The 26,079-nt window shown below is 40.0% G+C and overlaps 1 protein-coding gene across 1 annotated transcript; it reads left to right on the forward strand.

Annotated features, from left to right (window-relative positions):
* Positions 1-5,420: 5,420 nt before the first annotated feature.
* Positions 5,421-9,081, forward strand: LOC115690664 (putative calcium-transporting ATPase 13, plasma membrane-type). Its single transcript, XM_030617096.2, has 2 exons — positions 5,421-6,338; positions 6,747-9,081. The coding sequence occupies exons 1-2, from the start codon at positions 5,544-5,546 to the stop codon at positions 9,051-9,053; spliced, it is 3,102 nt and encodes a 1,033-aa protein (XP_030472956.1). The 5' UTR covers positions 5,421-5,543; the 3' UTR covers positions 9,054-9,081.
* Positions 9,082-26,079: the final 16,998 nt, after the last annotated feature.

A 26,079-nucleotide genomic window follows, 5' to 3' on the forward strand; every position in this document is an offset into this window, starting at 1 on the left:
CATCTTATATTTCGGATTTTCAAAGAATGATACACCTCATATACTGTTGGCTGGTTTACGCCTCTCGCGGGCCCAGCTGACATTAATAATAAAGGAACAAAAGTCAAAAAAAAAAAAAAAAGAACAAAAGAAAGTGCTGCTCCGTGCCCGAGACAGAGAAGAGGAGAGAGAAGAAGAGTGCTCACCGAGAGAGCACGTTGAGAAGAAAGAAAAAAGGGCAACCCGGCGAGGGCCGCCCTCGCCCGACGCCGGCAAGGGCCGCCCTCGCCGGAAAGGAAAAAAAAAGGGGAAAAAAAAGCAAAAGCAAAAAAGACGAAAATGCCCATGGACTAAAGTACATTGAGGCAAATGTGTCACAAATAGCATAGTTTGGGATTTTTGGTGTCACAAAAAAAAGTTCAAGATAAATGTATTACAGGTAGCATAATTTGGGGTTTTTTGTGGTCTTTTCCCTAAATTTTAATATGTTATTCATGAGATCGAGGATTACTAGTTAATCTATTTCGTTCGTTGAGAACCTTCTCCGAATTCTCCAATTACGATTAGAGTTTTCTTGCTCCGTTTATATTAATCTGCCTTTGTGGTGAGAAAATATTGTTGTATTATTAATTTTGAACCTCTGGTGTGTGACTACATAATAACATTTTGTGTATCCTACTATTTTTGGTGATTAGTTGAAGTTTTTGGGCCGTCTGTGGTTTTTCCCTCGTTGAGTTTTCACGTAAAATATTGGTGTTATTGTCGCCTTTATGTGCTATCAATTTGACATTATATTTACATATTGCGAGGTTGTATTGTTGGAAATATTGCTTGTTGTTACTGGAGTTAAGTCGATTTTGGTTAGTTTAGTTTTGAGAGAGAAATTGATTATGGATTAGATTAGTTCTTGATGAATTATTGCCCGGTTCTCCCCAACACATACCGTGTGCATTAACAGTGTGCTTCTTATTATGCTGGGAAATAAGAGTATTGCGTTGAATTATGAACAAACCTCGTCGTAAGCATGCAACTTCAGATATGAGCAAGAAGAACGACGAATCCCATGAGATGAGTGACCTTATTACAGCCGAGAATGTGAAGAACACAACCGTGAGAAAAATGTGAAGCACAAAAGGACTGAATCGATATGAATTACATCAACTATGTCAAGGCAAGGAACAAATTCATAAACCGCCTCAGTTATATTTCTAATTAGCTCGAATCAAGTCGACATCAAACATATAGTTCACTAACATAATCAATAGAACGGCATGAAGAGCGAATTTAGGTGATCTAAATTTCATTTTTTTGTCATCATGAACGATCATTTCTCTACAACATTTAAATAGTCAGAAAACAAACTCAAAACATGAATCTAAGTGCATTTCTTAATATTCATTTGAGAACATTTTACAACTTTGCTTGTGACCTTGTGCTTCCGGCTTAAATTATATGATTTGCACGACTTAAATCTAGGACTTAGATTTTGAATGGATAAAGTTTCAACAAGAAACTCGAAAACATATTCTTATTTTATTTTAACTGACCAAAGCGTGTGAACAAAACAATTATATAATTTTCATTTGGTCGAAAAACAATTACTTAATTCAGTGGACACAGTTTTCGAGAAAAAAATTGAAAATCCTTTGCTAAATATTTCCTCGTTTTTTACACTTGATGGGTTTGAATTGTGGCTTCTTAGGGTGCGAATGGTAACCATTCTACTCCAGAAATCAAATTCTTGCCAGAAATTGATTTCTGGAATTCTTGCCAGAAATTGATTTCTGGAGGAGAAATCTGTTTGGTAAAACATGACTAATTCTGCTCCAGAAATTGATTTCTGGAACAGAAATCTGTTTTGATTTGTTGATTTTTTTTTGCACCTAAAAAAATTTAAATTTTACTTAAAGTGGGTGGCCACAGGTATTATAAGCCATTCTGTAAAGTTTTGAAATTTTTAATTTTTTTAATTTTTTTTGGACACCTAAAAAAATTTAAATTTCACTTAAAGTGGGTGGCCACAGTTATTCTAAGCCATTTTGTGAAGTTTTTAATTTTTAATTTTTTTTAATTTTTTTGGGCACCTCAAAAAATTTAAATTTTACTCAAAGTGGGTGGCTACAGGTATTCTAAGCCATTTTGTAAAGTTTTAAAATTATTTATTTATTTTTTATTTTTTTGGGCACCTAAAAAAATTTAAATTTCACTCAAAGTGGGTGGCCACAGGTATTTTAAGCCATTTTGTGAAGTTTTGAAAATTTTTATTTTATCATTATTTTTATTTTTTTTGGGCACCTCAAAAAAATTAAATTTCACTCAAAGTAGGTGACCACAGGTATTTTAAGCCATTCTGTGAAGTTTTGAAATTTTTGATTTTTTTTGGGCACCTCAAAAAATTTAAATTTCACTCAAAGTGGATGGCCACATGTGTTTTAAGCTATTCCGTGAAGTTTTGAAATTTTTTATTTTTTTTAAATTCACAAAATTTCATATTTTCCAGAAATCTGACTTTTTTTTTTATTTTCTGGAAATTTTTATGAATTTTTCTAGAATTTTTCAATTTTTATGCTTTTTCTGAAAAAAAAAATTATGAGAAAATAGGGAGAATGCATTCCGGAATCAAAAAGCTAAAAAAAGTAGCTTCTCTTTTTCTTGCCAAAAACTCATTTCGGAATAAAAAATGCATTCCAGAATCAAGAATGCATTCTTGAATCAAGTATTTTTAACAAACGCATTTTTATTCCAGAATGCAAGAATCGCTCCAGAATGCATTCCGGAAATTTTTTAACAAACGCCACTCTATTTCGGAATGCATTCCGGAACAGAATTTTTATTCCGGAATGCATTCCATGCGTTGGTCTCCTTCTAACTGCTTCTAATCGTCTTAATGTCAATCTGTGTTCTTATGACATCCTTTCCTCATGATGTATATTGATCGATATTATTTGACAATAACCTCATGGTACGCGATAACCTATCAATTGTTGACTTGACTAAACTTAGATTATTACATGATATCATTTAGCCATAGGGGTGATTGATTTCAGGGTAGGCAAGTTTCAGACCTGGAATGTAAAACCTACCCTGCAAGAACCGTTCTTAGTTTCAATCTCATTTTCCCTTGAAATGAAAATCGAGAGTCCCACGAATCAATGGGCCCTCAAACTCTCTTCAGTTTCCAGCTCTCTTATTGGCATCGCTCCCTTGCTCCTCTTTTAAGATTCCATCTCTTTTGGCGGAAAGCACTGTGCCTAGGCTGCGCATTCTCCTCTTCACACAGATCGCAACCAAAGTTACCTAGAAAAAACAACACAGCCGTTGGCCATGACCTGTTTCCATTATAGCCGCAATAGCTCCAAACACGGCTGCTTTGACCATTGCCCTAACCCCACGGGCCGTGAGAATCGATATATGCAGAGTAGATTGAAGGAGAGATGGAAAAAAGTACGACGGTGGACCATGGGTTCGAAAGGATGGACTAAGAAGTCTAAATGTAGGATTCCTTTTCATTCGAAAGAATGGTACCGACGATGTGAAGTTTCGACTACCTTGATGATGTCGCAGTAACTTAACCACATGGTACCGACGATGCGAAGTTTCGACTACCTTGACGATGTCGCGGTAACTTAACTGCAAATCATCCGATAAACAACATCCCATTGTGTCCCTAATAGACTCTTTGAAAATTCTACTTCCAAATAGGAAGCCTCCAAAGAAGAAGCACGGTTGAAACTTCCCTATAACGTTCACCTTAATAAAGCCACAAAAATAGGGTATCAGTATCAGGTATGAATTTGACTTAATTCCTTGACGAAAAAAAAACGGCATTTGTTGTACGAAAATTAGCTTCATATTGATAAAAAGAAAGATATATGTATCAGAAGGTGTTCGATTTCGATGCATTTCTTTAAATCGTAGCAATCATTAAATTCACGAATTTTGTTATTTCAGATGCCGTAAAGTATCATCAACATTTGTCGTAAAGCTATAGCGGATTTTTGTTATTTCAATCTTTTTTAGTAGTTATTGGGCTGATTATGTATAAAGACAGTTTATTGAATTTGGGAGTTCAAATTTGTAGATTAATATTGTAATTAAACATTTCAGAAATTTTTGTTTCAGCAGATGTTTGGGGTTACTTTCGCATTTTAACCATTTACTACAGTATTTTACTTTGACTCCCGGCTTCCGTAGGGTGCAATTCTCATCAACCATAGGGTTACGGAAGTATCTTTCGATGGAGTGAAACTTTTTGGCTCAAAATTATTGTAAGTCTAAAAAGACAGCTTGCCAATTATTAAAGTTGCACGATATCTTGTTTGCCAAGGATTGCTAGTGCATACGCAACACGGAGCTTTTACTTTGGAAACTGGATAAACGACTCATCTAGATTTCACATGAAATTGCGTCGCCTGGACGGTACTGTCTCCTCCATCAAACTAACGGAGCGGTCAACTAAGCATTTCCCCACTCGCTATTAACACCTTGTTGTGAATAGGATAATTTAAATGTGCGTTGTAGACGCATTTTCGAGATGTCCATGTTCAGCTGTCGAGAATAAAAGCAAAATTTCATTCTTGTCTTTGTTTTCACCAAGCAATTGAATATCGAAAAATTTCCAACGAATCAATGGGCGCTTAATTTCTCTTGTTTTTTTTTTTTCTTTTGGTCAAGGCTTAATTTCTCTTTAGTCTCCATCTAAATCAATTACTTTTTGACTCGGCATGACTAACTCACTCCTCTTTAAGATTCCATCTCTTTTGGAGGAAATTACCCTGCCTAGGCTAAGTCAATTCTTTCCATTTCACTTCCTAGCAAGTTCCTTGGAATTTCCGGAATATTTAATGATACCAAAACCCAAACCAACAACACTACCCTTGTCCGTTCCATTACAGCCGCAATAGCTCCTACATGGCTATGCTTTCCTCTGTCCCACATGGGAGATATAGGAAAATACCTATGGCTAAATCTTCGATTGGCTCGTTACAAATATGAACATCGCTCACGAACAAACTCTACCAATCAACCGATCGAAGGAGGGATCGAGGAAGATACGACGCTACCGTCTATCGAGACCAAAGTATAAACATAGGATTCCTTTATATCAAAAGAACGAAAATGACAATGCCCAGCTTCGGATGCCTCGATGATGTCGGGATAATGGCTGCAAACCGTGTTAGAAACAACACGGCAATATTATCTTTTGACTTTTCGTTGACCACACGTCGTCAGCCCCCGGATGACCTCGAATCCGGGTTTTCCACAATCGGGTCTTCGTTTCGGGGAAACCCGTCAGCAGCTACCACCTCCCTCGTCCCTCCATTTCTTAAACCCTTACACAAATGACGTCACCCTCTTGTTCAGCACGTAGAGCATGTCTATAAAGTGGATGCAATCCATGGTTATTGTATCCATCAGTCACTCCACAAATTCTAACGTTTGCACTCGTCGCGGCTAACGCAACCCCAACCACTAGAGTTTTTTTTTTCATTTTGTCTTGCCATTTTGCATTGTGCCGCCCCGTCTCGTAATAGGATCACGAGCCTGTGTGTCTCTTCCCAGCGATGACGAGCATTCTCGGCGGCAACTGCGTCCGCTACGAGGTCTCTCTCGACTTGCCCGCGATGCGCAAGTTCGCCAAGCAATGGCGTTTGGCCTTCGCGACCATCTATTGCTCCCGAGCCATCACTACCTCCGCAAAGAAAACAAAGAAATTCCCTAGAAAATCTCCTTCCTACACTTTGATTTCTATCCATGATTCGGCTCAGGGCGCTCACTCCGATCAACCCTGCTCGTTCCGGATTGATCAGTCACAGCTTGCGAATCTGGTCAAGGACAAGGACCTCGGTCACCTCCAGGAATTCGGCGGGGTCAAGAAAGTCGCCTCGGCCCTCGAAACTGATGTCTCCGCTGGAATAGGCGGCAACCCAGATGACATCTCTCGCAGGCAAAATGCGTTTGGCGTCAACTCATACAAGAAGCCACCAGCCAAGGGCTTCTTCCACTTTGTTTTCGAGGCTTTCAAGGATCTCACAATCGTGATTCTTCTTGTTTGTGCTGGGCTTTCCCTTGGCTTTGGGATCAAGGAGAATGGGGTCAAGGAAGGCTGGTACGATGGCGGAAGCATATTCGTTGCGGTGTTCCTTGTGATCGCCGTGTCAGCCGTGAGCAATTACAGGCAGAACCGGCAGTTCGAAAAGTTGTCTCAGGTGAGCGGTAATATTCTCATCGATGTGATAAGGAAGGGTCGGCGGCAGCAGGTTTCCATATTTGAGATTGTTGTTGGAGACGTCGTTTGTTTGAAGATCGGCGATCAAGTTCCGGCAGACGGGCTGTTTTTGGACGGGCATTCGTTGCAGGTATGGACGACAATTTGTACTGGTTTAACGTATTAGATTTGCATATTAACTCATGTTGGTTTCCTCCAGAAACATTTGTATTAATATTACCAAGTTCGAGCACAGTTTGAGTAATTAGTTGAGTAATTAGTCCAAAAAATTCTGCTTGATACTGGACAGTTTGTCTTTTTCATATTCTTGATTCTATGGCAAAAAGGAAAAGTGATGGTTTTTACTCGTAGTTTTGTAATAGTAGAACAAACTCCGTCAAAGAAAAAGTCTACTGGAAAAAGTCAAGCGTAATCCATTGTTATTGTTTCATTTATGTTCATGTTTCATTTTCTTTGCTTCAAGTTAAGACTAGAACGCGTCGTATCGTGTCGTCCTAGCATCACTAAACCATGTGTGACGTTTGTGTTGTCAATTTAGGTTGATGAATCGAGCATGACTGGGGAGAGTGATCACGTAGAAGTGAACCGCAATGAGAATCCATTCCTGTTCTCGGGAACAAAGGTTGCTGATGGGTATGCTCAGATGCTGGTTACATCCGTCGGCATGAACACGACGTGGGGCAAGATGATGAGCTCGATCAGCCGAGACAACAGCGAGCAGACCCCTTTACAGGCTCGGCTCAACAAGCTCACCTCATCGATTGGCAAAGTAGGATTGGCGGTCGCCTTCCTGGTTCTCGTGGTCCTGCTGATTCGCTATTTCACGGGAAACACACAGGACGAGAACGGGAACCGGGAATTCATTTCAGGCCAAACCACAGGTGACGATATCATAAACTCCATAGTGGGCATCATCGCAGCTGCAGTGACAATCGTGGTGGTCGCGATTCCTGAAGGCTTGCCGCTCGCGGTAACCCTCACTCTTGCATATTCAATGAAGAGGATGATGGCAGATCAGGCGATGGTGAGGAAGCTTTCGGCCTGCGAGACGATGGGGTCGGCCACCACTATTTGCACTGACAAGACCGGTACTCTGACTATGAACCAGATGAAGGTGACTAAATTCTGGGTCAGCCAAGACTCAGTTGCGGAAAACGGGCACTCCTCTGTCTCCAAGTATGTCCTGGATTTGATTCGGGATGCGGTTGCTTTGAACACTACGGGCAGTGTCTATAGGCCATCTTCGGGAACAGAGTACGAGTTCTCGGGTAGTCCCACCGAGAAAGCAATTCTTTCCTGGGCGGTTTCGCAATTGAGCATGGACATGGAGGAGACAAAGAAGAGCTGTGAAGTCATCCAAGTCGAAGCCTTCAACTCGCAGAAGAAGAGAAGCGGTGTCCTAATGAGGAAGAGCATTGACGACACATTCCATGTTCACTGGAAAGGAGCGGCAGAGATGGTCTTGGCGATGTGCTCAAGCTTCTATGACGAGTCAGGGATAGCGAAAGATTTGGAGGAAGAGGAAAGGATGAGATTTGAGCAGATTATCCAGGGGATGGCGGCAAGCAGCCTCAGGTGCATCACTTTCGCTCATAAACAAGTCTCCGAGGAAGCGATCAAAGAAAGAGAAGACGGGAAGAAGATCCAAGAGGACAACCTGACATTACTAGGACTTGTCGGTATTAAGGACCCATGCCGTCTCGGCGTGAAGAGTGCGGTCCAAGCCTGTCAAGACGCAGGAGTGAACATCAAGATGATAACGGGAGACAACATCTTCACTGCTAAGGCCATAGCCGCAGAGTGTGGGATTCTTAAGCCCGAGGATGATGCCTTCGGCGGAGCCATCGTGGAAGGAGTGGAGTTCCGCAGCTACACACCTGAGGAGAGGCTTCGGAGAGTCGAGAAAATCCGTGTCATGGCGAGATCGTCGCCTTTCGATAAGCTCCTGATGGTTCAGTGCCTGAAGCAGAAAGGCCATGTGGTTGCCGTCACAGGGGATGGGACCAATGATGCACCAGCCCTCAAGGAAGCAGACATAGGGCTTTCGATGGGCATCCAAGGCACCGAGGTTGCCAAAGAGAGCTCAGACATCGTAATCCTCGACGACAACTTTGCCTCCGTGGCGACGGTGTTGCGGTGGGGGCGATGCGTCTACAATAACATCCAAAAGTTCATCCAGTTCCAGCTCACGGTGAACGTCGCGGCCCTCGTGATCAACTTTGTGGCCGCAGTCTCCTCCGGAGACGTCCCCTTGACGGCCGTCCAGCTCTTGTGGGTGAACCTGATCATGGACACACTCGGCGCCCTCGCCCTTGCCACAGAGCGGCCCACCCGGGAGCTCATGGAGAAGCGCCCCGTGGGTCGGACCGAGCCGCTCATAACCAATGTCATGTGGAGGAACCTTCTAGCACAAGCAACATACCAAATAGCCGTCCTCCTCACTCTACAGTTCAAGGGTCAATCGATCTTCGGTGTGGACGAGGCAGTGAAGCGGACGCTGATATTCAACACGTTCGTCCTGTGCCAGGTCTTCAACGAGTTCAACGCGAGGAAGCTCGAGAAGAAGAATGTGTTCGAGGGCATTCACAAGAACAAGCTGTTCCTCGGGATCATCTTCGTGACGGTGGTCCTCCAGGTGGTGATGGTTGAGTTCCTCAAGCGGTTCGCCGACACAGAGCGGTTGAGCTGGGGACAATGGGGTGCATGTGTCGGGATCGCGGCGGCATCTTGGCCTATCGGTTGGGTCGTCAAGTGCATTCCAGTCCCTGATACACCACCAATCTTCAGCTACTTGGGATTGAAAAGCAAGAAGCTCGGGAGGAAACTTGTGCACAGAGAACAGTAGCAACACTAATTGGGTTTAACTCGATTCTTTTTATTGTACAGGTATATTGAATTCGTTCTTGATGCAGCATGATTTTTTTTCTTCTCCATAGAAAAATAAGGAATGTGTAATTTTTTTTTTCAAGGAATGTGTAATTCATCTATCATCTTTCGGCACGGGTCAAAAGATCGAGCTCGGCTTATCTGGGCTCGGTTTGTCGGTCCAGCCTTGTAAAACAAATTGAATCGAATCAGATTGAATGGCTTGGAGCCTAAGCCTGAAACTATTCTTTTAAAAAATTTTCATTTGTACATCTCATATTTCAGATTTAAAACAAGATAATAAACACAATATATTGTGCATTGACAGTTTGCTTCTTATTATGCTAGGAAATAAGGCTGCGTTTGGTCGTCTGGATTTCTAAACAGGATAGGACTGGATAAGATAGGATAATAATTCCTGGGATTTCTTCATATCCTATCCACTATTTGGTGGACTACAGATTTAAAGTCGGATAGGATAATTTTTTTTTTTTTGCTATTCACGGGTCCGGAGGAGTTGGTGAAGGAAAAAAAGCCGAGAAATTTTTTTGGTGAAAGCGCACAAAGTGTGGGGATGAAGATGACGGCGAGTGGAGCGTAGGGTTTCTGGAAAAATAGACATTAGAAATCCTATCTCAGTCTATCCCAACCCCCTTCGGATTTTCTTATCCGGGCTATATCCGGTCTATATCCGACCTTATCCTATCCTGGACCACCACCAAACACAAGATAGGATAAAACATATCATATCCTGGCTTTTATCCGGTCGACCAAACGCAGCCTAAGAGAATTGCCTTGGATTATGAACAAACCATGTTGTGGAGTAGTTGTCGTGCAACCTCAGATATGAGCACGAAGAAACGATGAATTCCACGACACAGGTCACCTTCATATTGCCCAAATGACCAAATCAGTATGAATCACGTACATAGACTATGTCAAGGCAAGGAACTAATTCATAATGCATATCGATCATATTTCTAATTAACTCAATTCAAGTCGGGCCTTATTCTCATAATTTGGAATGCAGAAATAACAACATCAAACATACACTTCAAGTTCACGAACAAAGTCGATTGACTGGCACGAAAAGTGAGTTTAGGTGACCTGAATTTTTTGGTCTACAATTTTTTTTGTTATGGTGGACGATCATTTCTCTACAAAACTCAAGTAGTCAGCAAACAAACTCAAAAAATAAAACCTAAGTATAATTATTTATATCCATTTTCGGGACATTTGGAACTTTGCTAGGGATTGTGTGCCACCCGGACTTAAATAACACGATTTGCATGTCAAAGCGTGTGAAAAAATTTATTTTAACCATAATATATATTCAATCTTAAACTTTTCATTTTTGTCAATTGAGTCCAAAACATTTTCACGTTGGCCAATTGAATCCCTCCGGCCAATTTTAGCCGGAAATCGCTGACGTGGACGCCGGCTGTCTTATATGGTACTATCGACACTGACATAGACAACTTTTATAAAATTTTAAAAGATTTTCTGAATTTTTATTTATTTTATTTTATTTCTTTCTTTTTCCATTTTTTCTTTCAAGCCCCCACAAGGTGGCCACCCTCACCAATCACAAGCAAGGGTTGACCGACCCTCGCTGGCCACTAAGTGAGACCTAGCAAGGGCCGTGACCCTCACCGGACTTAGTAGAAAAATAAGGAAAAGAAAGAAAGAAAAAGATAAAAAGAAAAGATAAAATATTAAAAATATAAAAAAAGTTACAAATTTTTTTTAAAAATAATAATAAATTTTTCACGTTAGTGTCGGCCGTCCTACTTGGCACTACTGACATCCACGTCAGCGATTTTCCGTTAAAATTAGCTAGATGGACTCAATTGGCAAAACATTAAAATATTTAGGATTCAATTGGTAGAATTCACACTACAAAAAAACACGAAATTTGCGACGAAAATTTGCGACGAACGTTTTTCCGTCGCAAATTTGCGACGGATTACATTTTTAGTCGCAAATTTGCGATGGTTTATTTCCGTCGCAAATTTGCGACGGAATTTGCGACGGATTAATTTTCCGTCGGAAATTTGCGACGGAAAATGTAATCCGTCGCAAATTTGCGACAGAAAATTAATCTGTCGCAAATTTGCGACGGAAAAACGTTCGTCGCAAATTTCCGACGGAAAATAAAACCGTCGCAAAATCCGTCGCAAATTTGCGACGGCATTATAAGTCCGTCGCAAATTTGCGACGAAAACAACGTCCGTCGCAAATTCGTAGTTTATCAGCCCGTAATATTCCAACCCTATCTCTCTCTCTCGCTCTCTCTCGCTCTCTCTCGTTTTTCTCCATCTTTCATATGTCTGAAATCAGCAAAATCCGCGCACGCACATATTAATCTCGGTGAAGCTTTTGTACCGATAAGTGTCATAGCTAGCTTCGTGACTATTTGTCGTTGCATTGTAATTTCTGTTTTTTTAATATATGTTTATGTTTGTTTTTTTTTGTATCTGCATCACCGGTTTAACGACCGGCGACCGGCAACACCTCGCCGGCCTTTGGATGAGGCTGAACGGCCACGCCGTTTTGCGATGGAAATAGTTTCCGTCGCAAATTTGCGACGAATAAATGATAATTCTGTTGCAAATTTGCGACGGATACTATGTGCCGTCGCAAATTTGCGACGGATACTATGTGCCATCGCAAATTTGCGACGGATACCTTATTTCGTCGCAAATTTGCGACGAATAAATGAAAATTCCGTCGCAAATTTTGCGACGGATACTATTTTCCGTCGCGAATTTGCGACGGATACATTCCGTTTCCATCGCACATTAAAAATTATTAAAAAATGATTCTTAAGTGATTATTCTTTTTTGGGTATGTGCCTAATTGAAGGTCTCGCAATCCAAGTGGACGTTGCAATTCTCATCAAATTGATCACTTTCTCCTACAAATATTTCAGTCAAATATTTGGGTAAGTCTTCTTTACATTGTAATTTTTTCTATTTTTGCAATTTCATATTAATTGTTGCGTGAATAACAAAAATTATAATTTCCAAAATTTTATGGTTTTAATTAAGAACAATAGATATGATATTTTAAATATTTTACCAGAATTTTTTATTTTAATACAGACACAATGCAAAGAGAAAGGGCTTGGATGTATAATAAGAACTTACCTGGACGTTAAAGATTGACAGATGAGTTTCGTACTGGGTTGGAACTATTTTTAGACTTTGCTAGTAGTAAATATGAGTTAATGGATGGAAATAAGTTAAGGTGTCCGTGTAAAAAGTGCGGTAATGGTAAATTTCTTGTGTGTTATCAAGTTAGAGAACACCTTATTAGATTTGGGTTTACTCCAAACTATTATAATTGGACTTCTCATGGTGAACCATTTATATCTGATGAAGGATATGGAAGAAGTGACCAATTTTCAGTTAGGGAAGAATGTGGCTATTATGAGCAATTGAACCCATACGAGAGGATAGTGATTGATGCAGCTAGTTATAATTTTGTCACAGAATCAAATCATGCAAGTACTAGTTTTACTCCTACACGTGAACAAGTGGGTACTAGTCATGCTTCACAATTGGAAGATATAGGAGTAACGGGTTTTGAGGAGAATGTGTATAATGAAACTTTTCAATCTAATCGGTTACGGGATGTCTTGAAAGCAGCGAGATGAACCTCTCATGGGCGAGGTTGTGAGGACCACACTCGATTATCGGTGACAGCCCGACTATTAAATATCAAGGCGAGCATAATGTGTGCAACGGATTGCTTCAACTCTTTTGTTGAAGTAATGCGGGAATCATTGCCTCGCGATAACAACATGCCAAGTGATTTTTATGATATGAAAAAGCTAGTGGATAACTTAGGTCTTCCGGTTGTAAGGATTGATGTATGTAGTAGGGGTTGTATGATATATTGGAGAGATGATGAAAATGCAGAATCTTGCAAATTCTGTAGTCAACCTAGGTACAAGATTAACAGGAGGCCGGGTCGTAATCAGAAGCGTAAACCATGCAAGCAAATGTTTTATCTCGCCCTTAATCCCCAGATTGCAAAGGCTTTATGCGTCTAAAGCCACTGCTGAACACATGACTTGGCATGCAAATCATGAAATAGAAGAGGGTCTAATGTGTCATCCTTCAGATGCAGAGGCATAGCAACATTTTGATAGAACATACCCTGAGTTTGCAATGGAGCCTCGGAACATCAGGTTAGATCTCTGTGCCGATGGATTTGCTCCATTTGGGAGAACAGGAAAAAGTTATTCATGCTAGCCAGTTATCTTAACGCTGTACAATCTTCCACCTGGTATGTGCATGAAGACACCTTATATGTTTTTGACATTGATCGTGACAGGGCCGCAAAATCCGAAAAAGTTTATAGATGTTTATATGCAACCATTGATTGAGGAGTTACAACAGCTATGGGTTGAAGGTGTCCCTACGTATGACGTTTCTACCGATCAAACATTTGTTATGAAAGCTGCCTTTCTTTGGACGATAAATGACTTTCCAGCTTACGGAATGTTATCTGGATGGAGTACAGCTGGGATCTTAGGATGTCCGATATGTTTGGAGAGGACAAAGTCATTTAGATTAAAACATGGAAAGAAGCCTAGCTATTTTGACTGTCACAGACAATTTTTACCGCCAAGTCATCCTTTCAGAAGGAATAAGAAAGAGTTCAGCAAGAATAGGACTGAAAGAACGCGTCCACCATTGAGGTTGACTGGCAATCAAATTTGGGAGCGTGTGCAGGACTTTCCAGCTGTTGTTGAAAACCCGCACGGCACGACTTTTGCGCACGGAAGTACACATAAGTGGACAAAACGCAGTATATTTTGGGATCTACCATATTGGAAGGCCCATCTTATTCATCATAATCTTGACGTCATGCACATAGAAAAGAATGTTTTCGACAATGTCATAAATACTGTGATGGATGTCGCCGGAAAAACAAAAGACAACTTGAACGCAAGAAAAGATATGAGAGATATTTGCGATCGGCCAATACTAGCTGTGGATGCAAGCAGCATGGGACCAAAACCGAAAGCAGTTTATACATTGGATAAGGAGCAGAGGCGAGTTGTTTGTCAATGGTTGAAATCTGTGCGGTTTCCTGATGGATATGCTTCGAACCTCGGGAGATGTGTTGATTTGAAGGAATGCAAGTTGACAGGTTTGAAGAGTCATGATTGTCACATCCTGATGGAAAGACTAATTCCAATAGCTTTGAAGGAAGTTTTACCGAACTTTGTATGGGGCGCCATTACAGAATTAAGCAATTTCCTCCATGATATTTGTTCGACAGTGTTAAAAGCATCGCACATGGAAAAACTAGAGAGAGATATTCCAATTATTCTTTGCAACTTAGAAAGGATATTTCCTCCAGCGTTTTTTGATTCGATGGAGCATCTCTTAGTTCACTTGCCTTATGAGGCCAAAGTTGCAGGTCCCGTCCAATTTCGATGGATGTATCCATTTAAGAGGTAATGTTTTCTTTAAAATACAGTTCAAATGAGTTTATCATATAATATGTCCCGATAAGCTTCTTTCTATTTCAACTAGATTCTTATATCATTTAAAGAAAAAAGTGAAGAATAAGGCACATGTTGAAGCTTCAATTTGTAATGCATATATTGTGGAAGAAGTGACGACATTTGCATCATACTATTTTGAGCCGCACGTTCAATGCAAGAGGTGGAGAGCAGGCAGAAATGATGAGGGCCCCATTGATCTCAATTGCACAGAATTCTCTATTTTCAATTATCTGGGTCGACCAAGCGGCGCATGTCAGTTTCGTTACTTATCAGGCGAAGAACTTCATGCAGCCCATACTTATATTTTACTGAACTATCCAGAAGTCGAGCCATACTTCAAGTAAGTGTAAATTTGTAAATATATATTTTGCGTGTCAAATATTTGCTAATAATGATATGGTTTTTAATATTAGGATTTTCCAAACTTCAATGTTTGGACTACAACCAAATGAGTTTGACCGTTTGTGCGATGAACAATTTGCAGCATGGTTCAAGACATATGTAAGTTGCCTATGGATCAAAACCAAGTTATTAAAATTATATACATCATTTAGTTAAATATATATTATTAACTTTGCATGTGTAACCTTAGGTTCACAGTAATTATGAACACTTTGGAGGGCAAGGATTGCTACATTATCTGTCATGGGGTCCACAGTTAAGAGTTCGAAGTTGGCCAGCATATTTCATAAATGGATATAATTTTCATACTCAAGAATATGGAATGGGAAAATCCACAATGAATAGTGGTGTGTCTGTTCGGTCATCCAATGGTGACAGTTCGAAAGATGATTTTTATGGCTTGTTGGATGAAATCATAGAGATAGAGTACCTTGGACCATTAATGATGCGGGTTGTGTTATTTAAGTGCACGTGGTTCGACCCCGTCAAAGGAATGAAGGTGCATACGAAGTTCAATTTGGTTGAAATAAATCACAAGAAAAGGTATATGAAGTATGAACCATTTGTCTTGGCACAACAAGCAATTCAAGTATGTTATGCATCATATCCTAGTTTGAAACGTGACAAAGCTGATTGGTGGGCTGTATGTAAAATCAAAGCACGGAGGAAAATCGAGGAACACTGGAAAGATAGAGCCTACCAACAGGAGGAAATGTCTAACACGGTTGAAATTGAGGAATATAACATACCAACTTTACGAGATCCGTGTAGAGCAATGATAAATGTGGATCCAACTGAAATTTACGAGTTAAATGTACAAGAATGTTCAGAATCTGATTTTCAGACAGATGACAAAGACGAGGACAAGGACGAAGACGAAGACGAAGACGAAGACGAAGACGAAGATTAAAATTTTTGTCACAAAACACTACAGATGTGTAATTATTAATGCTACAAGTGCTATTTTGGTTGTTATCATTATTGTTCTTGTTATTATTATTATTGTGCTTTTTTATTATTGTTATTGTCGATTATTCTTTTTATTTTAATTGATCGTCCGAAATTTTGTCCCTAAATGCCGACAAGTCTAATATTATTAACATGCCCTAACATTTCTGATATTCTAATTTCTATTGCAACATTTGAGATGCCTAAATTTTGGATTGAAAAAAAGATGTAGCAAATTTAGGACCCAAATAAATAAGATGCTAAATTTTTGACCGAAAAAAAAAAGTCACAAATTTACAACGTTCATGTAGTATGTGCATATTTGCGCCGGACTCAAGCTGTCCGTCGCAAATTTTGCGAGAGAATTTGTACCGTTCGAAATTGTATACGGATAATTTAATCCGTCGCAAATTTGCAACGGAATTTTTTTTACGTCGCAAATTTGCGACGGATTTTTATTTCTACTGGAATTTTTTTGTCGATCGCAAAATTTGCGACCGATATAGAAAATCCGTTGCAAATTTGCGACGGAAAGTTGATTTTGCGATGAGATTTTTACCGCTCGAAATTTTCGGCGTAAAAAAAATCCATTGTAAATTTGCGACGGACTAAGATTTTCGTCGCAAAATTTGCGACGGACTAATCTGTCCGTCGCAAATTTGCCGTCAAAATTTTGCCGTTTAAATTTGCGACGGAAAAATTAATCCGTAGCAAATTTGCGACGGGAAAATTAATCGGTCGCAAATTTGCGACGGACTGCTGAGTCCGTCGCAAGTTTGCGACGGGCGGCTGAGTCCGTCGCAAAATTTGCGACGGACAGTTGAGTCCGTCGAAAAATTTGCGACGGACTAAGCTGTCCGTCGCAAGTTTGCGACGGATAGCTGGAGTCCGTCGCAAATGTGCGACGGACAACCACAGTCCGTCGCAAATTTTAGGAGGGAAATTTTGCCGTTCAAATTTGCGACGGAAAAATTAATCCGTCGCAAATTTGCGACTGACGTGAACGTCCGTCGCAAATTTGCGACGGACTTGCTCGGTCCGTCGCAAATTTACATCGTTATTACCCCTCCCCCTTCCCCGACGCCGCCCCGCCCGATCTGTGCATTCCCCCCGTCGCCGTCGCGGCCGTCGCCGTCGCCGCCCGGCCGTCGCCGCTCGTCGCCGGTCGGCCCTGAGCCCCCGCCCGTTGCCCCATGAGTCCCCGCCCATCGCGGTCGCCCCCAGCCGTCCGCATGACCCCACTGCCGTCGCCCCGCCCCGCCGGTCGCGCCTCGCCCCTGCCTCGCCGAGCCGCCCCGCCTCATCGCACCCTCGCCCGCCTCGTCGCCCGCCCCGCCTCGCCGACACCCCGCCGGCCCGTCGCCCGCCCCACGCCCGGTCGCCCCTTAGCTTCGCCTCGTCGCCCCGCCCCCGCCGGTCGCGTCCTAGCAGCGGCCGGCCGCCGATCTCCGCCCGGCCTCGCGCCATCGCCCGCCGCTTGAGCGGCCCCGGCCTGCGAGCCGGCCGCCGCCCGCCGCCCGTCGTCACTTGTCGCCGCCGCGCCGGTGCCGCCGTGCCGCCGCCGACCAGCCTGCCACCCGCCTCCCCGGTCGCCGGCCGAGGCTGTCGCCTGACGCCCGCCGCCGTCACCATTGCTCGACGCCGTCGCCGCCCCCCACGCCGTTGCCGCCGCCCGACACCGTCGCCGCCCCTAACGACGTTGCCGCCGAGCTCCGCCGTCGTTCGCCCGGTCGTGGCCGAGCACCTAGCCGACTAGTCACCATTTGAGCTCACGCTTACGCCGGGACCGCCACTGTTCTATCGGCCGATTTTTATTGTCCTTGAACCAAGTAAGCAACTCTCTAAACCCTAGTTAGTATAATTAGGTAATTAGTCGGAATTGTTTAAGAATTATTTAGGATCACTTTTCGTTGGCTAAGTTACGGGTCGATTTCAGGATTGCATGTGGCTTTGATCGATGGTCGACTGGTTAATTTGTCTATTATGTGGATGATTAAGCGTTAAATGACGATAAGGTGATTGATTAAGCGTTTTCACAGAAAATGCTTGAAAATTGAACAATTCTATAAAAAATCAAGGAAAATTACGGAAAATTAAAACAACGGTATATGTTGGCAACAAATATGAAATTTGACCGTAAAAGTTTTTTAAACTTTTTAAAAAACAAAAATTTCAGAATATCACAAAATGGCAAAAATTAATAGTGACCACCCATTTTCAATGAAATTTAGATTTTTTAACGTTCGGGGAAAAAAATATTAAAAAATTAAAAATTTCCATAACCTTATAAAATGGCTTAACATAAATGTGGTCACCCATTGTGAGGGAAATTTTTATTTTTTTAGGTGAAAAAAAATTAAAAAAATATAAAATTTCAATACTGCACAGAATTGCCTAGAAAACATATGGCCATCAACTTGCAGTGAAATGTAAATTTCTTTAGATGGCCAAAAAAAATTAGAATTTAAAAATTTTTAAAACTTCACGGAATGACTTATAATACCTGTGGCCACCCACTTTTAATTATATTTAATTTTTTTAACGTGCCCTAAAAATTATTAAAATAAATAAGGACAAAAATTTTGGAAACTTTACTTAATAGCTTAGACTACCTGTGGCCACCCAATTTTAGTATGGACAAATTTTTTTATTTCACAAAAAAAATTTATATTAAAAAATGATAATTTAAAAATGCTTAAAATTTTAAAATTTCAAAACTTTACAAAATGTCTTAGAATATCGGTGGCCACTAACTTTTAGTGAAATTTTTTTTTAGGGCCCAAATTTTTTTTTTGCAATAATAATAATTTTTTTCTTATAAAACTGTACAGAATGACTTAGAATACCTGTGGCCACCCACTTTCAGTGAAATTTAAATTTTTGTACGTTGTCAAAAAAAATTTAATCAAAATGAATGCGATTCATATAGTAATGTTTAATACCTGTAGCCACCCAAATCGTGCTCATACATTGATGTTTCATATCAAAATGAATGGGATTCATAGTATATTTGTTTGTAGGAAATTGCACGTCATAAACACTCGACATTGGCTCATTTCAAGGAAACATTTTCTCAGTCTTTCCATCAAAATGGTAAGCTTCGTCATGTACATCATTATGTGTTCGTAATACGTGTCAATAGTTCTTTACATATTCGCATAACCTTCCTACTTGTCAGTTTAAACGTGGAGGTCACATGCCTAGAAGATAAGGCTCTTCCTCGTCCTCGTCCCCGTTCCTTTCCTCTTCCCCTGTCCCGGCATCTAATCCTCAACCACAGTATGGTCCGTCACAATATGGACACGTTGGCCCTTCCTCCAACACTCAACAACATGTTACGGGACTTGGCCACATGCGAACTGAACGTTCTCCAGTTCAATCTCCTTTAGCTCCCTCTCCTTCCGTTCCACCCCATTATTCGGCGGAACAATCGAATATTGACGGAAACAGAGGTCAAGAAGATAACCGATTCTTCATATGCCCATTTGGAGATTCGTAAGTACTTCATTTTTATTTTAGTATATGTAATATTTAGGGCTTTAGATATTGATGTCAATTGAATTGTCCATGTTGCACAATATTCATATGAATGCAGATTCACGGATGCTCCGTCTGTTGTGAGGGAATTGAACAAAATAGTAAGAAACTTTTGGATGGGAGAGTATATTACTTACCAGAAATGTTCCACAAGAAGTGAAAGAAATGTGGTGGAATGAGTTCAAGGTAAGTTTTACATATTTCATTTTCTCACCAATTAAGTGTGGTGTAGTATATTGATGGTCAATAATGATGTAAAGGGACCAGAACAACTCTGTAGTTTTCGATACCTAAAGGACCAGATATTTTCCCCAACATGAACTTTACAAAATCTGTCTATATTTGTCTGGTGCATGGTTATGGATATGTAATCATCATAATAATTTTCAATTTGTGTTTTTATTCATTGCAGCGGAAGTTCAAGTGGGAGGAAGCGGAAGACAATGAAGTGAGAAGAATTTTCGATAAGAAAACAAGTGATTTTATGCGAAATGTCATGAATAGAGCGAAGAGCAAGCAAGCGAAGCCGTCTTTCTTTACGGTGACAATTGGGAGGCAATTAACACATTTTGGGCATACGAGCAGTCGGCAACTCTGTGAGCGGAATAAGAAGAATCGATCTTCTAGTTCTAGTGATAGGTCAGCCACATATCTTTGGGGCTCTATCAACATTGCGGAGCATCGCAAACGACTGGTAAGTCTGTTAAATGAGTTATAAGTTAATTTAATTCAATTACTCATGTTTACATTTTGTAGGCATCCCAATTGGGGACGGAACCGACATTTGCAGCTACATTTGAACGCACATTTCAAAAGAAAGATAAGACATGGACTGGCGATCGAGCAAAAGCTGTTAAGGTATGTAAGGTTATACTTTGGCTTATATGTAAACTATAATGAAAATCGTGAATGCTTTCAATATTTTTGGTAGATATATATATAGTGATTTTATTTTCATCTACATTGTTAATGTAGGAAAAATATGATGAACTTTTAATGAGCAGTGCTAGTGGTAGTGATGATTGTCCTGAGTCCCGGCCACCAGTTGATAATATGGCATTATGGATGAAGGTAACGGGTTGGGCGAAAAAATGGAAAATATTTGGGATGGGATCATTATCAAGGATGTACATGCCGAATAGTCCTGGAAGTTCATCATCCATTAGGACTGGTCGAAGGAGGTCACGAGGAGACGAGCAATTGACCCAAGAAGTGAATCGTCTGAATAATTTACTTGTTAAGAAGGATGAACGAATATATAACTTGGAAGAACAAATGAGAATCGTTATGCAACACCTTAACATCAATCGCAATGTCGATCCTCCTGTACCTCCAGTCAATCCAGTAGGTGATGGGTACAATGATGACCAACACATTGATGCCGAGAATGCTGCTGATGATGATGATGATGAAGATTTTCTCCGGTCTTTCTAGTTAAAATTCTCAAAATCGGGGGTAAACTTGCTTCATAATCTTGGTTTTTCATAATTTCACTCATATTCATATGTAAGAACATTTATGTTCATCCCGAAATGTATTTTTGTTAACCCTTTTGTTATTTTACACCTAGTTCTACATCCATGCATAAACGCTTTTTTTATATTCTGGACTGATTTATGTATCGACATTTCCTCAGGTCTCGACAAAAGTGACTACTTTTGGTGTCCTGCCATCGTACCAAAGCCGCGTCTTCTTCTGTATGGTTTTTTTGCGTCTTCTATGGTTGTCCCGTCTCTTAGTTCATGTTTTGACTGTATTGTAATATTGGATATCAAATAGTATCATGTCAGACTCAACAACTTTCCTTAGGTTATTTGTTTTAATTATATGTCATTGTGGCTGGTTTGTCAGAATTTATGGTTTGTTCGTTTTTCTGTTTCAATTATATATCATTGTCTCCTTTGATTGATATGGACAAGAATTTATGGCCGAAATGATATAAAAATAGCGACGAATATTTTAAGCCGAATTTTGCTATCATTAAAGTTTGTCACTAATTTGCGACGAAATTCGCGACGAATTTTCTGACGAAATTCGCGACAAATTTTACGACGATTTTGCGACGAAATTGCGACGGATAGAGTCGTCGCAAATTTGCGACGAAATTGCGACGGATTTTTGCGACGAATTTTGCGACGGACGTCCGTCGCAAATTTGCGACGAAATTTCGACGGATTTTTGCTACGAATTTTGCGACGGACAAACGTTCGTCGCAAATTTGCGACGAAATTGCGACTGATTTTTGCGACGAATTTTGCGACTGATTGAGTTCGTCGCAAATTTGCGACGAAATTTGCGACGAATTTGCGACGGATTTTTGCGACGAATTTTGCGACGGATCGAGTTCGTCGCAAATTTGCGACGAAATTTGCGACGGACGTTTTTCCGTCGCAAATTTGCGACGAATTTTTTTTCGTCGCAAATTTGCGACGAACTTGTGAATTTTCCGTCGCAAATTTTTGCGACGACCTAGTAACGACGGAAAAATTCCGTCGCAAATTCGATTTGCGACAGATTTTTTCACATTTTCCGTCGCAAATTTCGTCGCTAATCCGGTGTTTTTTTGTAGTGGATCAAAGGTTTAGGACTCAATTGGCTAAAGTGTAATAGGTTTAAAATTTTTTGGACAGTTTTCCCACCTGATATCTTCATCATTTCACAAATTTGAAAGAGTGGTGCTAGTATAATGGCACCGTTAGATAGTATTTCTAAAGATGCCGTTGAAACCGCATATTTCTTTCCGCAAAGATGGGCAAGTGGAAGTATATTTCATTTTGTCCAGCAGGCACAACTTTTCTTTCCTTTGTACTCATTGTTTCTTTTTTCCTATTATAACTTATTTCTTCTCCCATAGGATTGCATATCTTTCTTCAGTTTGATGAAATACATCTTGTACATCAAATACAAAATTTATTCAACCAAAATTAAAAATATATATAATAATTTGGAATAACACTATGACTTGTTGCGAAGCGTAAAGACGTTATGACAAAATTGATGGCTCGATATACCAACTTAGTATCGCAACCGACTATCCCGGATGCATCCTCATTTATATCTTTCTATGTCTCATCCAATTAACTAACTCAGACAAGATATGATTGACAGACGGGTCGGGTATTGGTCTAAAAGCTCTTGTCTAGAGTTGCAGTGAATACTAAATTTCCTTCGTAGAAATAACCAGGCATGAGCAAGCCCAACTAGACGGGCCAAACCTAAATAAATCGTTTATAAGATCACGCATTTGCACTTCGGACCCGGATGCTTCGTCGAATCAATGATTAGGTTGTAATCCAAACACAAGATAACGCAAAAGTTATCCTATCCTATTTTATGCCTTGTGTAAATGATAGCATGAAATCATATTATATTAATCCTATTGTAAAGTAAAATATTTTGTTCACGCGATTGGAGTTTACAATATCTTTTTGATCCCACCAAGTGGCATTCTTTTTCCTAGTTTAGTTTTTAGGGAAAAAGTCACGAAAAACCTCAAACTGTGCAAGCTGTGACATATTTGCCTTGAACTTTTTCTTGTGACACCGAATACCCCAAACTTGTATTTATGTGACATATTTACTCTTCCTCAAAGATGATTTTTCAGCTAAGATGGCGTCGTTTTTATTTCACTTAAGTCACGTGGGTATCATGTAAATACCGTTTGCTTTCCGACATCCATGCATACAGATTTTTAATGGTGCTCATTGACGGAACTTTGACGAAGAGTAAATATGTCATACAGGTACAAGCTTAGGATTTAGGGTGCCACAAAAAAAGAATTTAGGGTAAATGTATCACAGATGGCATAATTTGAGGTTTTTTATGGTTCTTTTCTTCTTCTTTTTTAATTTCCTTTTGGAGTAACTAAATACGCAAACAAGTTGTCCGGTACCCTTGGGAAAAGATGTGGTGTTGACTGCACTGTCACTCTTCCAATCCATGCGATATTAACATGCAAATAATATCAGTAAGTAGATTTACTTGAGCCCGCTTACGGTATGAAACTTTTTCACTCGTGCAAGCACGGCATCGAAATGGACCATGCCAGTCCAAGATGGTACGAGAGTTACCTATCAACACAATAACTTAGACATGGGATGTGTAAAGTCCCCCAACATCAGTGCCCCAACTTTAGCAAATTAGGTAGCCCCCACCGACCTTCCGCCAGCACGATATTCGCACCCACGCGACTATAATACGTGTTATGCTATTTGGCGGAAAATCAATGACATAATTGATGCTCAGCAATTTGAATTCATTAATTTTTTTATGAGATCAATTTACATTAGCCTAATGCTCCATACAAAATAAAATCGAGTAAACAAACACAATTTGATTCCACTCATTGTAGTGTTTTCAGCGTTGTCCTTATGTTCATGTAAAAAATGGCTCATTTTAGGGGATTTTCCGAGCCATGACTGATGTAGGATGACAAGTCCCATGTTGGTGAGCGCAATCAATTGAGTACTTGAAGAGAAATCGTGACGAACAATTGCTCAAAACGAGCAGATTCTTTAGGCATCACACCCGAAGCTTCCTAAGCATCACAACTAGGGTTTCTCAAGCATCCCACCTAAGAAAAGAATCTCCCAAAGCAAAGAATTGCTCGTCAACTCTATTCGAAATAGGAAACCTCCAAACAAGAAGCATAATTGAAACTTTCTTATAACGTTCACTTAATGAAGCCACAATTATAGGCTATCTTGTATAAATTTGATTTAATTCCTTGAGGGAAAAAAAGCATTTATCGTACGAAAATTGGTTTCATATTAAAAAAAAAAAAGGCATATTAGAATGTGGTCTATTTAGATACATTTTGGTAAATCAGCTTTAGATAAATATATATTAGGAATCATTAAATTTATACATTTTGTTATTTCAGACGTCTAAAGGTATCAACAACATTTGTTGTAAGACGATAGCGGATTTTTTGTTACTTCAAACTTTTTTTAGTAGTTGTTAGAATGATTATACATAAGATATCTTATCGAATTTGCGAGTTTAAATTCGTAGGTTAATAAATTGTAATTAAAATTTTTGGATATCTTTGTTTCAGTAGATGTTTGGGGTTATTTTCACATATTTACTACAGTATTTTACTTTAATTTATTCCCGTCAACCACAGAATTACTGAAGATATACTTGGATGGAGTGAAATTTCTTTGACATAAAATTGTTATAAGTGAAATTTGCAAAACTCGCAAATTATCAATGTCGCTCGACATGTTTTTTTGCAATTAATGGCTAGTGCAAATGCAGTGCAGAGCTTTTACCTTGGAAACCGGATAAACGAGTCGTCTAGATTTCATGCATGGTCTAGATGTTTCCGTCTCTTTCATCAAAGTAACGGAGCTGTTGGCTAGGTATTTCCCCGTTCACTATTAATACTTTGTGAATAGGATAATTAAATGTGCTTTTTAAAAAGCGTTTTCAATATGCGCACGTTCAAATATCGAAAAATAATGGCAAATTTTTCGTTTTCACTAAAACGAGAAAATAAAAGAAAAAATTCCCACGAAGCGAAGGGCCCTTAATTTCTCTTTAGTTTCCATCTGAAATCAATTAATTTTCGACGCGGCATCACTCACTGTCGCTCACTGCTCTTTTAAGATTCCATCTCTTTTGGAATGAAGCACTTTGCCATCCTTCCAATTCACGCCTCTCTCCTTTCCTTTCCATTTCATTTCGTCTGTCCCTTCGGAGAGCGCGAGGAAAGTTCCTTACGCGGAACCATCTGTCCAGAATATTGGCTAAACAACACCACCATTGCTCAACAATTTGCAATAAGAATCGAGGGTCACTTCATATCCTTATTTGATACAAGGTCCACTTCATATCCTTATTTGAGAAACCGATGGTATTTCAGGCTCTTATTTGAAATTTTCCTTAAGAATCGATACATGCAGAGCAGGTTTCAGCAGGAATATAATAATTACTTCGCTCGCTTTAGAACACGTGCATACCGTAGGGCTGTGCGTTCCTCCATCTTAGATTGGAGAGAGGAAAGTACCTTTAGCTAAAGCTTTAAATCAGCGCATTATAAGAAGGACATCACCTATAAACAAACTTCTCGAGAAATAATTGCGAGCGATGTTTATGGGCAAAAGGACACTATAAGTGCCATAACTTGTGAACGGCGCTCACTTTGGTGCCATAACTTTTTTTCGGATCACTTTGGTGCCAAGTCGGAGGAAAAACGATCACTTAAGTGTCATAACTTTTTTTTGGATCACTTTAGTGCTAAAATTTTTGAAAAACGAACATTTAAGTGCTAAAATTTTTGAAAAACGATCACTTAAGTGCCAATCTCCGGCGAGACTCCGGCGAGCCACGTCGGCTTCAGAAATTAATAAAAAAAATGCCACGTCAGATTTCCGGCAAAAAATTGTGTACGGCACCAGAGTTGGCACTTAAGTGATCGTTTTTTTCAAAAATTTTAGCACTTAAGTGATCGTTTTTCAAAAATTTTAGTTCTAAAGTGATCCAAAAAAAAGTTATGGCACTAAAGTGAGCGCCGTACACAAGTTATGGCACTTGTAATGTTCTTTTGCCGATGTTTATGTTCATCATCTACCGATCAATTGATCGAAGGAGA

Source organism: Syzygium oleosum, unplaced genomic scaffold, assembly GCF_021117445.2.
Source record: "Syzygium oleosum isolate NSW1041296 unplaced genomic scaffold, Sole_v2.1 Sole_v2.01, whole genome shotgun sequence".
NCBI classification, from domain to species: domain Eukaryota; kingdom Viridiplantae; phylum Streptophyta; class Magnoliopsida; order Myrtales; family Myrtaceae; genus Syzygium; species Syzygium oleosum.